This window comes from Triticum aestivum, chromosome 4D (genome assembly GCF_018294505.1).
Source record: "Triticum aestivum cultivar Chinese Spring chromosome 4D, IWGSC CS RefSeq v2.1, whole genome shotgun sequence".
Lineage (NCBI taxonomy): Eukaryota > Viridiplantae > Streptophyta > Magnoliopsida > Poales > Poaceae > Triticum > Triticum aestivum.
The window spans coordinates 388,709,410-388,721,141 of record NC_057805.1 but is presented as its reverse complement, the minus strand read 5'-3'; the positions used below and the strand labels follow the sequence as shown (position 1 = coordinate 388,721,141).

Here is an 11,732-nt window from a genome sequence, read left to right as displayed (position 1 = left end):
GAGAACCTCCGTATCGGCGCCATGAGTGTCGCTACTAGCAATGAAGCAAGGGAGAAGAAGCGAGCAGAGCAGGAAAAGATGAGCGACGGGGGCTCCGTCCCCCCTCCTCATTTATAGCGGGAGAAGGCCAACCGGCGATCCCCACTACCACAGGTAATGATGATTTTTCTCTGCATGCAGCAGGGACTTGTCAAGTCGGGCAGTTGCCGAGGCAGCGTGGGGAAGCGGAGACGCCCACGTCCAATCAATCGCCACGTGTCACACGGGGCCACAGGCTGTTGGGGCCCGCGACACTCCGCACTTGTCCCTTGGCTTCGCCTCGAAGCCAAGTCCGAGCGCGCCTTGGGCCCGGGGCTACTGTCGGCGTCCTGAGAACGGGGGCCCCAGACTTGCCTGCCTGCGGCCCATGGCATGGCTCCACCAGCGGCCCTGTACGGCTCATCTTCACCAGCCAACACTCCAGACCCTCGCGAAGGGCCGAGCCTCGCGAGGCGGACGATGCAAGGCCTCCTCGGGGGCGGCCTCACCAGGCTAGCTCGCGAGGGACAGAGAGATCAAGGCAAGGGGCGCCTCGCGAGGTTCCTGTGACGCAAGCCATGACGACCGGGGCCAGGCGGGCGCCAGCGCGCACAGTGTCCTTGTTTCCTCTTTGGTGCTAAAGAGGTAATCGCAGGCGAGGAGTCCCGAGGCATCAGGTAAATTTTTCCATATCAGTGCAACGAGACCAAGACCAGCAGGACGGCAGGACGTAGGTCACCGTGGAGCCCAAGACGACATCACCATTAGAGCCTTTGGCAGGCGAAGACCACTTTTAGTCAGGATAACTTGTACTAGTTGTCTCCCTTCAAATTTGGCCGTTGTGAGATCCCTTCTCGTCTAAACATTTGGGAAGAGGACCAGGGCCTCTATAAATAAGACTAGCCACCACCATAGGGAGGGGACGGATCATTCCAACCACACAAACTCACCAAGCACAAGAGCACCTCTCCTCAGGAGGCTGTTCTTCCCTTGTAACTGTTCATCCATAGCCCAAGAGGCAATCCACCACCCGAATCAGTATAAATTTTGTGTCCCTTTGTTATGCGAGTTCGACGCGCTAAAGCCTTGAGATCGCGGTGAGGGCGTGAGCTAGAGGGGGAGAGATCTTTGTGTGCACCCTAATGTTCGAACCTCAATGGTTTTGTCGGAACCCAAAATCCGACAGCATTAATTCATCCATTTAAAGAACAATCTAAACAACTTTTTTCGGACTCGAAGGGAGTATCTCCTTGATGCTACATTTTAGAAAAATGCCCTTTCCCACCGAAGAAGGAAAAATGTATGTCTTCCCTATACCTTCCCGCGCCACGGCGGAACAACAGAAACCCGGTGGCCTGACTCTCTCGTCACGATCCCACAAAAGAACTCACGAAATAGGTCCATCTTGCATGTTCACATACACATCACAGTATACAGAACTACACAACCCAGAAGCGGCAGTGGCACTAACATCCAACAAATAAAACTCCTAGCTATCCAGCTCAAAGGAACGTACATCACCATTACACAGCATAGTGGAACCACCTTAGCCCACACAAGAAACTCGGCAAGAACATAATATACAGTGGAGCCGCCATCGACCTGCGTACGACGACGACGGCTCACTTCTTCTTTTGCAGGCTTATCGATTGCTTAGCCACAGCGTGCGCCGCCGAGCTCGCCAGGGACGACTTCTTGATGTGCCCCTTTGGGTCGAGCGCTTTCCGAATCTTGAAGACCGCCCACGCGACTCCAAGAGCGTTTCCGGTGGCGTGGAGGTAGTCCTGTGTGATCTCACCTGCCTGATCACCGTACCTGCCAAAAAAAAAGAGAAGACAATTATCAACGATCCTGTCGACCGGCGGCATCGAACAATCACTACTGCGCAAAAGATCTTGCTTATGACTGGTTGTTGCTGAACCAAGAACATTTGAAATTCTGAATGAGGCATATAGATGCAATACAGTGTATGTGCTTTACCTGTGCGTTACAACTGAAGTTGTGACAACTGATGATGTTTTCATCACGTTCTTGCCAGACACCTCAACAGCGTCCCAAACTTTACCTGAACCATTGAGCAAGTAAGAGTCAGCTAATAATAATATGTGATGCAGCAACGGTTTACACATATCAAATCTAAAGAGGTGCTGAGGTGGCATGCTATAATATCTTATTGCAGCCAACATCAGGGCCCTTGCATCCAGTACAGTATTCGGGCAAGCCAACCGGCAAACCACTGTTTTGGCTCTTGAACTTATACAAGCAGAATTCTGACCACATATTAGCAGCTCTTATAACTGTTTTAGACTTCAGTTAAGGCATCTTAACCCAGTGCACTCTACAATAGTACACTAAATACCTGGGATTTGCTTGGGATGCCCAATGTAGGGCATAATAAAATCCAAATCATAATATGATTTCATCCTATCTGGTGCTTTGGTGATGTGACCATTAATCCGATGCATATTTAGATCGATCAACAAAGTCAATTTTTATTCGGAACACAAGACTACCTAGACTTCTAACTTAAAAGTTCAGAAACAACAGAATACCTAGCCTTCTACTAGCTGCCTTTATATTCAATCATTTCATAAGAATACAGATAAGAACGGTTAAACTTTATATTTTGCCAAGCAAATGTAACATGCACAGCTAGTGGCAGACGCTTACCAAATCCGTCCAGCGAAGCAAGAATAACTTCGCCAGGCATTAACTTGAAGAACTTCTGTGCAGGTTTGGAGTTGACCACAGTGCTGGTAACAAATCCTGAGACTTTGAGAACACCTGAGAGAATTGAATTTGCTACCTTGTTCGACATTTTAGTGACCCTTCTGGCCCTGCAGAAGACAGAAGAGAAATGCATAAGCCAACTGCATCGAATAGACTGGAGGGGCGCATAAAATTGAATACCTTAAATATAGAGCACATCTAGATATACCCTATTTATTGCACATCCAAGTGCCTCACATCAAACATACTAAAAGGAAAAGAAAAAGCAAAACGGAAAGACAATACTGGCACGAATCTCCACGTAAAATCAATGACATAGAACTTGGATGTGCAATACTCAGGGCACATCTAAATGTGGTTTAGCAAAACTGTAAATATTTCTATAAACATGATAACAATAGTCAATAAACAACCTAAAGGGAAATGAAATTATCTCAGAATGAGATTAGGATAGCGACCCATATTGTCAAAACAAAATAACTTCTACCTATGCTGCTATGCATATTTCCATTAAGAAATAGTGCTAGTATACTGAGTAGCTTGCCAGTTCAGCTAAGGCATGCATTGATAAGGATCCGGATCAAGTTGAAAACATCTCACTCTAAATGCACACATGTCGGCACCATAATGGTATCTTTAAATTTAGCATCATAATGCACACATGTCGGCATGGCAATAATATCACTGGTCGTTATCAAAATATGCCAGGTGTCTTTCAGGATAGGAAGCAAATAATGGACACTGGTGGCATTGGCTAAGTTCATGGTCAAATTTTTCATAATAAAGATGTCTCGTCCTCTTAATGGGGGCTACATCTGGGTGAGAAATTTTGTTTGCACAACCAAAAAAGGGTTTGTCTTCTTGTCCATGTCTTTTTTTAGATAACGGAAGAGAACATGAAGAAGACCCTACTGCATATCTGACAAACATAAGACCCTGCTCTATTGAATAGAGCTACTGCAATATAACTTCATAAGCTTACTATTAAAAAACATTGTGACCGCATAATCAATATTTTCTGTTCATCAAGTGCAATCCAATGGAGGACTAGTAAGAACCCTGACTATTCTGGACATAACATGCATAACGAAGCTATAACTGATTATCCCTTATCCAAATGCCGATCTTAGACCATGCAACTAATGGCAAGAGGTGAGTCATCTCATTCGTTAAATTTTAGATCATCCAATGCTGCAGCTTAACAGGAACAGTGGAACTGTAAATTAAGTGAATCATTTAGTTAATCAAATGGCAGACTAAAAAAGTGCATCTAAGCTACTCCAATGTGAGCTGCTCTGCAACATAGTAGAGATAAACGATAGTATGTTCTTTATCCATACCTCTTCATCCTCTTGAGGGAGCTCGGCTTCACCTGCGTATGCTTGCCGTTCGCCCCCGCACCCTTCTTCAACACCGCCTCCCCGCATTTCAGGCCGGAGGCTGTGATGTCCCCGCACCAGATGATGCCCCTTACCAGCTGCCCCGAGCCCTTGGCGATAAGCCTCGCCACCGACGAGCTGTAGTCGTCTACGTTTGGCGCGATTGTCGTCCAGAAGGCCGCGGACTGCTCCTCAATTTCCTCCTTCTTGTCCCCGGCAGCCTCCTCCGGTGTGATCTCCGACACCGCCCTCGTGTCCATTACCTCGCCCGCCTCGTCGTCGACCTGCTTGACGGAGAAGGTTGTGTACTCCTTCAGGACCCTGTCCAGCTCCTGCAGCACCTGCTCCTGCCCTTTCCCCGCGACGGTGAGCCCGTAGCTCAGCGCGGCCTCCCGGTCCGCGTCCGTCTCCGCCACGTCGTCCTCCTTGTCGTCGGGGTGGTCCGAGTGCGGGACGTGGAGCGAGAAGAAGTAGTGGCCGGCGTCGAGCTTGACGACGGCGACGTCGCTGGCGAGCGGCCACTGCACGGGCTCCTGCGCGTCGGTGAAGCGGCCGCTGCTGAGGAAGCTGAAAAAGCCGCGCCGCTGGTTGGACTTGTCCGGTGTGAGGCGCGCGAGGACGGCCACGCAGTGGTCGCCCTGGCGGAGGCGCACGATGGAGAGCGTGCCAGCGCCGAGGTCGAGGCTGCGGTCGGGGTCGACGAGGTGGAGCTGCGAGCCCGGCACGTCGACGAGGGTCTCCTCCACCGTGGGCGGGGCCGGGGCGGCGTCCTCGGCCGCGTCGGCCGGGAAGAGGTTCTCGGCCATCTCGTGGGGGTCCATGGTGGGGTAGAGCGACTCGCCGGCACCGGCGCCGGTGCTGGCTGCGGCGGGGTTGTACTGGAAGGCGGTGTTGTGGTCGGGGTGGGACTGGGGCACCTCTGGGTACATGCTCTGCTGCTTGGAGGCGGAGGCCATGGCGGATTCGCTGGTCGGCTGTTGCGTCGTGTCACAGTACGCCGGATCGAGAGGGGAACGAAGTGGGGAGGATGAAGCGGGTGCAGGGGATTTTAATACGCGAGGGGTGGAACCGGCGAAGGCGACAGTTGATTCGCGGTGGCGCCCAGTGCGCGGGGATTTCCTGCGCCCGTGACGGCGACGGGGAGCTGGTCGGCAGCGTGTCAGAGACGGGACGGCCGTGCGTCCGCGGCGGCACACAGGTGGGTGCAGATGGCGGTGGCAAAGGGGGATCCGGGTTCCCCGATAGACGAGAAGACTTTGGAAGAAAGGAACCGGAAGGCAAGCGAGGAGGACGCGTAGACACCGTGGGGATGGCCCGGGGAACAGCTCACCGGCCACGGAGGTGCCAGCAGCAAAAGAATATGGCTTTGGGAAGGCGAACACGAACTGGCGCGCTCCAGAGTTCACGTGTGTGCAGCTTCTCGGCACCTGGCGGTGTGCCGTTGCACAACTTCGGAGTGACGATCGACGGTGGTGGTACGTTGGTTTTCCGTTCACCGCGTCGCCGACAGCAGGCGGTAGTCAACATGTTTTTTTGTTTCCGCCGCCGTGCACGGGCGGGCCGGCGAAGCGGTGGGCATCAAATGTACTCCCTCCGTACTAAATTAATATGGAACGGAGAGAGTATCATCGAGCTTCCACATTTGTCCGCGCATTTTCATGGACGTCTTTGGTTGTCCGCGTCGTTTTTCACCCTTTGCATATTGGTCCCAGCTGGGACTGACTGCGAAGAAATAGGAAAAAAATAATTATCATTTGCACATTGTTTGGCTGTCTGCATATTGATTGACTGCATTAGAGCAACTCCAACGCGTCGATTGTCGTGGTTCTAAGTCTGACAGTAGAATATGGGGTATGTAAGAAGAGGCAAGATCCTAGCTACGATAAGGTTGTGCACGCAAGATTTACGAGTTCAGGCCCTTCTCAGAGGAAGTAAAAGCCCTACGTCCCGGTGCCCTGAGGCGGTCGACTGGATTATGCGTGAAGTTACAGGGGATGTGAACCCTTGTGCCAGTGGAGGGGGATGGCTTATATAGAGTGTGCCAGACCCCAGCCAGCCCACGTTACAAAGGGTTCAATATACATTAAGGTGGGACGTTACTGGTAACGCCAGCAATAAAGACATATCGTTGACCATTAAGACTACGGAGTGAATGCCTAACCGTTGCCATCCTGAGTAACTATAAATCTTCTGTGCTTCGAGTGGTTTCTGTTATGGTCGAATGAGTATATCCTGATCGAATGGAATTGGGTTATCCGAGTGGAATTGTTGGTCGAGTGGGTTGCACTCTGAGGTGATTTCAGTCGGCAGATGTTGTTGTCCTTTGAATGTTTTTTACTCTAGGGCAGTGTCCTTGGGAAGGGTGTCTACGTCAGGCCTATTACCCTACCCTAGGTACATGTCATCGTCATTAGCCCCCGAAAGGATTAAGGTCCGAGTGAGGAAGAGGCTGAAGATGGTTCCGACCCGATTTTTATGCTTCGGAGACATTTTCCTTGGGTCGATGAACCATGTTGAACCTTTGACTTCATCTTCAGTCGCCTTGATCCATTCCGAGTTCGTCGAGTGAACTTACACCGGTGTGCTTCGAGTGTTGGAGCGGTATAAAATCTTCGGCGCGATTGGTTGTGCTGCCATTTCCGGATCTCACGGGATTCAAAATTTGGAGAAGCGCGCGGGACGGAGAGCGCCGCAGTAAACGAAACGGATTAGGCAGGGGCGCCTTGATTCTCGTGCCGCCTTTTTCACCACGTACCGAGCACGACTATTGCGCGATTTAACAGGATCGCTCGGGCCCACGCGTCAGCCACTCGGAAATGAGCCCATAAAAGGCGTTGAGGCTGATGCTTTTGCACAGTGCTCTCCATTCCCCTTCTTCCTCCTCCGCCCCTCTGCTGCGTCCTTCTCCACCTTCGACGCCGCCGTCCCGCCCGTGAGCAATCCGCGGCGATGGGGAAGGACAAGACGGCGGCCCTGGAGCGCGCCAAGAAGGCGACGGCGACGGTGAAGTCGAAGGGCAAGAAGGCGAGCCGGGGGTCGTCATCAAGGTCCGGATTGCTGCCCGGCTGGATCCAGGGGGACTGGATTCAGTCCGCCATTTGGCAAGAAGATCTGGATGATATGGCCGCGGGGGGCTTGATTGCTCCTGGATCTGGAAGGCTGCCGGGGAAATAACTCGAGACACAGCCACGGGAGGGTGAGTGCGTCCTCCTCGTCACTCATGTCGACCGCGGTTTTTCCTTGCCTCCCCGTCCTTTTTTTCGAGGTTTCTTGAACTTTTTCGGAGCCCAACTTCACCATTTTCCCCCCAACACAATCACATATCTTGCCGCGTATATCTCTTTGTGCGAAAACTTCTTGGGTTGTCGACCGCACTGGGGTCTCTTCAAGCACATTTTCACCTGCCGATCTCAGTCTGTGAAGAAGGCCAATCCGACTGACGATAAGACCCGAGTGATCCAAATGTGTGGGGGTTTAGGGATCCAGACGAGAGGTAGGAGTGCTTTTCCCGCAATGACCCTTCCTGGCTCGGTTAGGGGATGGCAGTCGAGTTGGTTTTACTGCAAGGATGTTCCGACTCCTGGCCAGTCGACTGGTCTTCCTCCCTTCACCATGGATCGAGTCCAGCAACCCCCTTCATTGCTCGAGACCCCGGAGGAGAAAGCTGAAGTGTTGATGTTGGTCGAACGGGTAGTTCAGCTGGTCCGTGACGGCGTGACTGGTATGGACTTGTTGGAGGTGTTCCTCAGTCGACGCATCCAGCCTCTCCAGGCACGTGATCATCTGATGTGGAAGTACTCGGGCCCAAACGACACCGCTCGAATCCACCCGGAGGAGGTCGACGAGGAGACGGTGATGCAGTGGCTGCAGAGCATCACTGGAAACAAGGACAACCCCAGGGGGGTCCAGAAGAGTTGTGCCGTACAACTCCGAGCATGAGCCGGATAAGGTCTGATATTTGTTACCGAGTGTATTCTGATTCTAAGTTGCAATCATCCTCGAATTTGTTTGACGTTTGTTCGACTCTTTGTCTTGCAGATATACACTGAAATGTACTCAATGCCGAACGGGGATCTGGCCCAGGAAGGAGAGGCAAGCGCGGACGAAAGCACTCAGTGGCAATCAGGGGACTCGGACGCAGAGGATAATGACGAGTCGAGCAGTAGCGAAGAAGTCGAGTCACCGCCTCGTTCTGAAAGACGCTCCAAGCAGACACATGATCCAACAGGTGGACGGGGCAAAGCGCTTGCGTCAAGTACGCAAGCCTCGACTCGGACATCCACTCCTGATCCGGCTGAGAAGGCTCCAAAGCAGCCCAAAGTTGCCCCAACAAAGCCTCGGAAGGCCTTGCCTAAAATCAAGGTGGACGTTCCCGTTGCCTCTGCGTAAGTATTTTACTTTGTCCCTTTGCTCTTGCGTTGATTGGAAACTTCTGTGCTACGGTCGACTCATTCTCCAACTTGACCGAGTGAAATCCTGAAAGTCGCAGTGCTGCTATTTCTGGGACTTCCATCTACAAGGACGAAGGTGATGAGGTGATGGAAGATGCAGTCACTTCCAAAGCAGGTACGATTCTTGCCATCTTGCTTTTATTTCATCAATTGATTTATCGACCGACTGAGCCCTTGTGGTCGAGTCTTTTGCAGTGCCGCCGAATGTTATTGAACTTCCAGACGACGATGAAGATACGCTCCAGAGGCCTATGGGAAAGAGGGGCATGACCTCAGGCAAGGGAGTGCCAACCAGTAAGGCATCCCAGTCGGCACCAGCGCCAGAACCAGTGATCCAGCAGTCCGGGACCTCAATCGAACTTCTGTTACTTTCACTGATCCTGTGTCGACTGAGCGTCCTTCTTCGTCGACTGTACAAGTCCCTGCTTCGTCCGTGCAACTCCATGCCTCAGAGCCTCAAGCTGCTGCGATTGTTCCACCTTCTCCACTTTTCACCAGCCATCATGTCCCAGAGGATCAAGTGGGTGCTGCCAAGGAAGCCATTCGCCAGGCAGGCCTTATGATGGAGCAGATGAAAGTGGTGCGTGAGGCCAGTCAGGCTGCCTATGACGCCAGTTCAGCACTCCAAACCAATGTTCAGGTTAGCTGATTTCCAACTGATCTTCTAACTTAACACTTGTTCTGTTAGGATATGCTACCTGAAAATATTTAATGTGCATCATTTGTCAGTATGCATCTTGCATCTGTACACCCACTAGGTTGCGTCGATTGTATTGTTGAACCAGTGGGGACACGCAGAGTACATCCACTGGATGTACTCCCCGAGGCCGTCATCGAATGTATGATTCGGCGGGGGTCTTGATAAAAATGTCTCTTTTCAGTTCTTTCACTCGGTCTAGACAAGTCTTGTCGAGTGAAATTCGAACCAGTGGGGGCACGCTTAGTGCACCCATTGGGGTAGTCCCCGAGACTACTGTTGAATGTTTAATTCAACAGTAGTCTTAGAACTCTTTTTGTCGTACCGAATTGAACTTGTGTTTTATCGCTCGGAAGCGATCAAATCTATGTTTCTGTCGACTGATTGTCCATTGACTGCAAAAATCTTGCGAGCTCGGGGCTCGGTTTGCTGACTTGGAGAAAAAACAGATTCAGCTCAATCTTGATCTGGAACTGGCCAAGCAAAATCTGCAGAAGGCTCAGGATGAAACTGCTGGTATGGGAGGTAAAAAAGCTTGCCGACTGGCTCTCTTGACATCTTTTCCTTCCCTCATTCTAACCCGAGTGTTATTTCCTTTAGAAAAAATGAAGCAAGCTCTGGACAAGAAGGACCTTGACCTCGCGCCCGCAAAGAAAACGGCGCAAGAGAAAACTGCACTTGCTGACAAGAAGCTAGCTTCTGTTGGTAAATTGGAAGAAGAAAACGCCAAGGTGAAGATTGCTCTTGATGGTGCCAACAAGGAGGTGACTCGACTGAAGAAGGACAAGGGGGCCTTAACTAATAAAGTTGAAGATCTCACTCGGAAGAGGGATGAACTGGAAGCCTATCTGGGAGGACTTGCCAAGAAACTGTTCCTTATGCTTGAAGGTATTTTTCCTTGTCCGACTGACTTTCCTTTGTCGATTCGTCATATAACTGCCGACTCAACATTTCTCTATGTGTGTAGAATTCTGCCAAAACTTCGAGGAAGAGACTGGGCGAGTTGAGACAAGCTTAGATCCCATCAACTCCCCTGTTCAGGATGAAGCTGCCATGAACGTTCTCCGACTGGAATCTCGTCTTGCCAGCGCCATGGACTACCTCGCTTGACTGAAGGTTGCAGTGTCGCGGATCGACATGGTGCTCTGGCCAAAGGTGATGCTCCAAAATGACCTCGAGTTTGATGACTCGACTCAATGAGATCCCTGGTCGAGTGCAAGAATGGAAGAAGTCATCTGCACGGTGTGGTGCTGATGTGGCTATGTCTTTGGTTCGAGTCCACTGCAAAGGAGCCAAGGAAGAAAAACTAGCAGCACTTAAAGTCACCAATACCAAGAAGCTTGACTTCCAGTCCTTCATGGAAACCTTCATCGAAGCAACCACTCGCATTGCAGATGGAATCGACTTGGACGAGTTCGTCGAGCCTGCCAGCCCTCCTCCTGCGGAGTGAACAAACATTATGCTCTGATTAAATTTTCCTCAGAATGCCGAGTGATTTTGTAACCGTTAAACTCCTTCGGGCCTGATGCCCGAGTACTTTTATCTGCAGTTTGGAACCTCGTGGGATTTATCTAAACTTGGTTTTTCTTTGAATATGCTTGTTTTTGTCTCCGAGTAGAACTTGTTTCTTCACTCGGAACAGACTTTTGTACTTGTGACGCAGCTCCGAGGAGAAGATCGCAGACGACCTGCACCTCGTCATCCTTGCGGATCGGGATGGAGCACACGTCATACTTGTGGCGCAGCTCCGTCGAGTGGGTCATGGACAAGAGCACTAGGTGCTGTGCACGACCTGCACCTCGTCTTCCTTGCAGATCGGGATGGAGCACAAGTTGTAATTGTGGTGCAGCTCCGTCGAGTGGGTCATGGACAAGAGCACTAGGTGTTGTGCACGACCCGCACCTCGTCGTCCTTGCGGATCGGGATGGAGCGCACGCTGTACTTGTGGCGCAGCTCCGTCGAGTGGGTCATGGACAAGAGCACTAGGTGCCATGCACGACCCGCACCTCGTCGTCCATGCGGATTGGGATGGAGCACACGTTGTACTTGTGGCGCAACTCCGTCGAGTAGTAGTTTTACCTTAGGCAAGTACAGAACTGCAGCTAAGCCTCCGAGTGAGAGGATTGCTCTTCACTCGGTAAGATTTTTGAAACTTAGGCGAGTGCGGGACTGCAGCTAAGCCCCCGAGTGAGAGGATTGCTCTTCACTCGGTAGGATTTTTGAAACTTAGGCGAGTGCGGGGCTGCAGCTACGCCCCCGAGTGAGAGGATTGCTCTTCACTCAGTAGGATTTTTGAAACTTAGGCGAGTACGGGACCGCAACTAAGCCCCCGGGTGAGAGGATTGCTCTTCACTCGGTAGGATTTGTGAAACTTAGGCGAGTGAGGGATGGCAGCTAAGCCCCCGAGTGAGAGGTTTGCTCTTCACTCGGTAGGATTTTTGAAACTTAGGCGAGTAC

The 11,732-nt window shown here is 51.4% G+C and overlaps 1 protein-coding gene across 1 annotated transcript; it reads right to left on the bottom strand.

Moving 5' to 3' along the window:
* Window positions 1-1,405: 1,405 nt before the first annotated feature.
* On the bottom strand, window positions 1,406-5,104 carry LOC123098099 (protein EARLY-RESPONSIVE TO DEHYDRATION 7, chloroplastic; the record flags this gene model as incomplete). Its single annotated transcript, XM_044519976.1, is given in 4 exon segments — window positions 1,406-1,833; window positions 1,999-2,083; window positions 2,689-2,855; window positions 4,089-5,104. Coding segments are annotated over 4 exon segments (1,440 nt in total). The 3' UTR covers window positions 1,406-1,640.
* Between the last annotated feature and the right edge of the window lie 6,628 nt (window positions 5,105-11,732).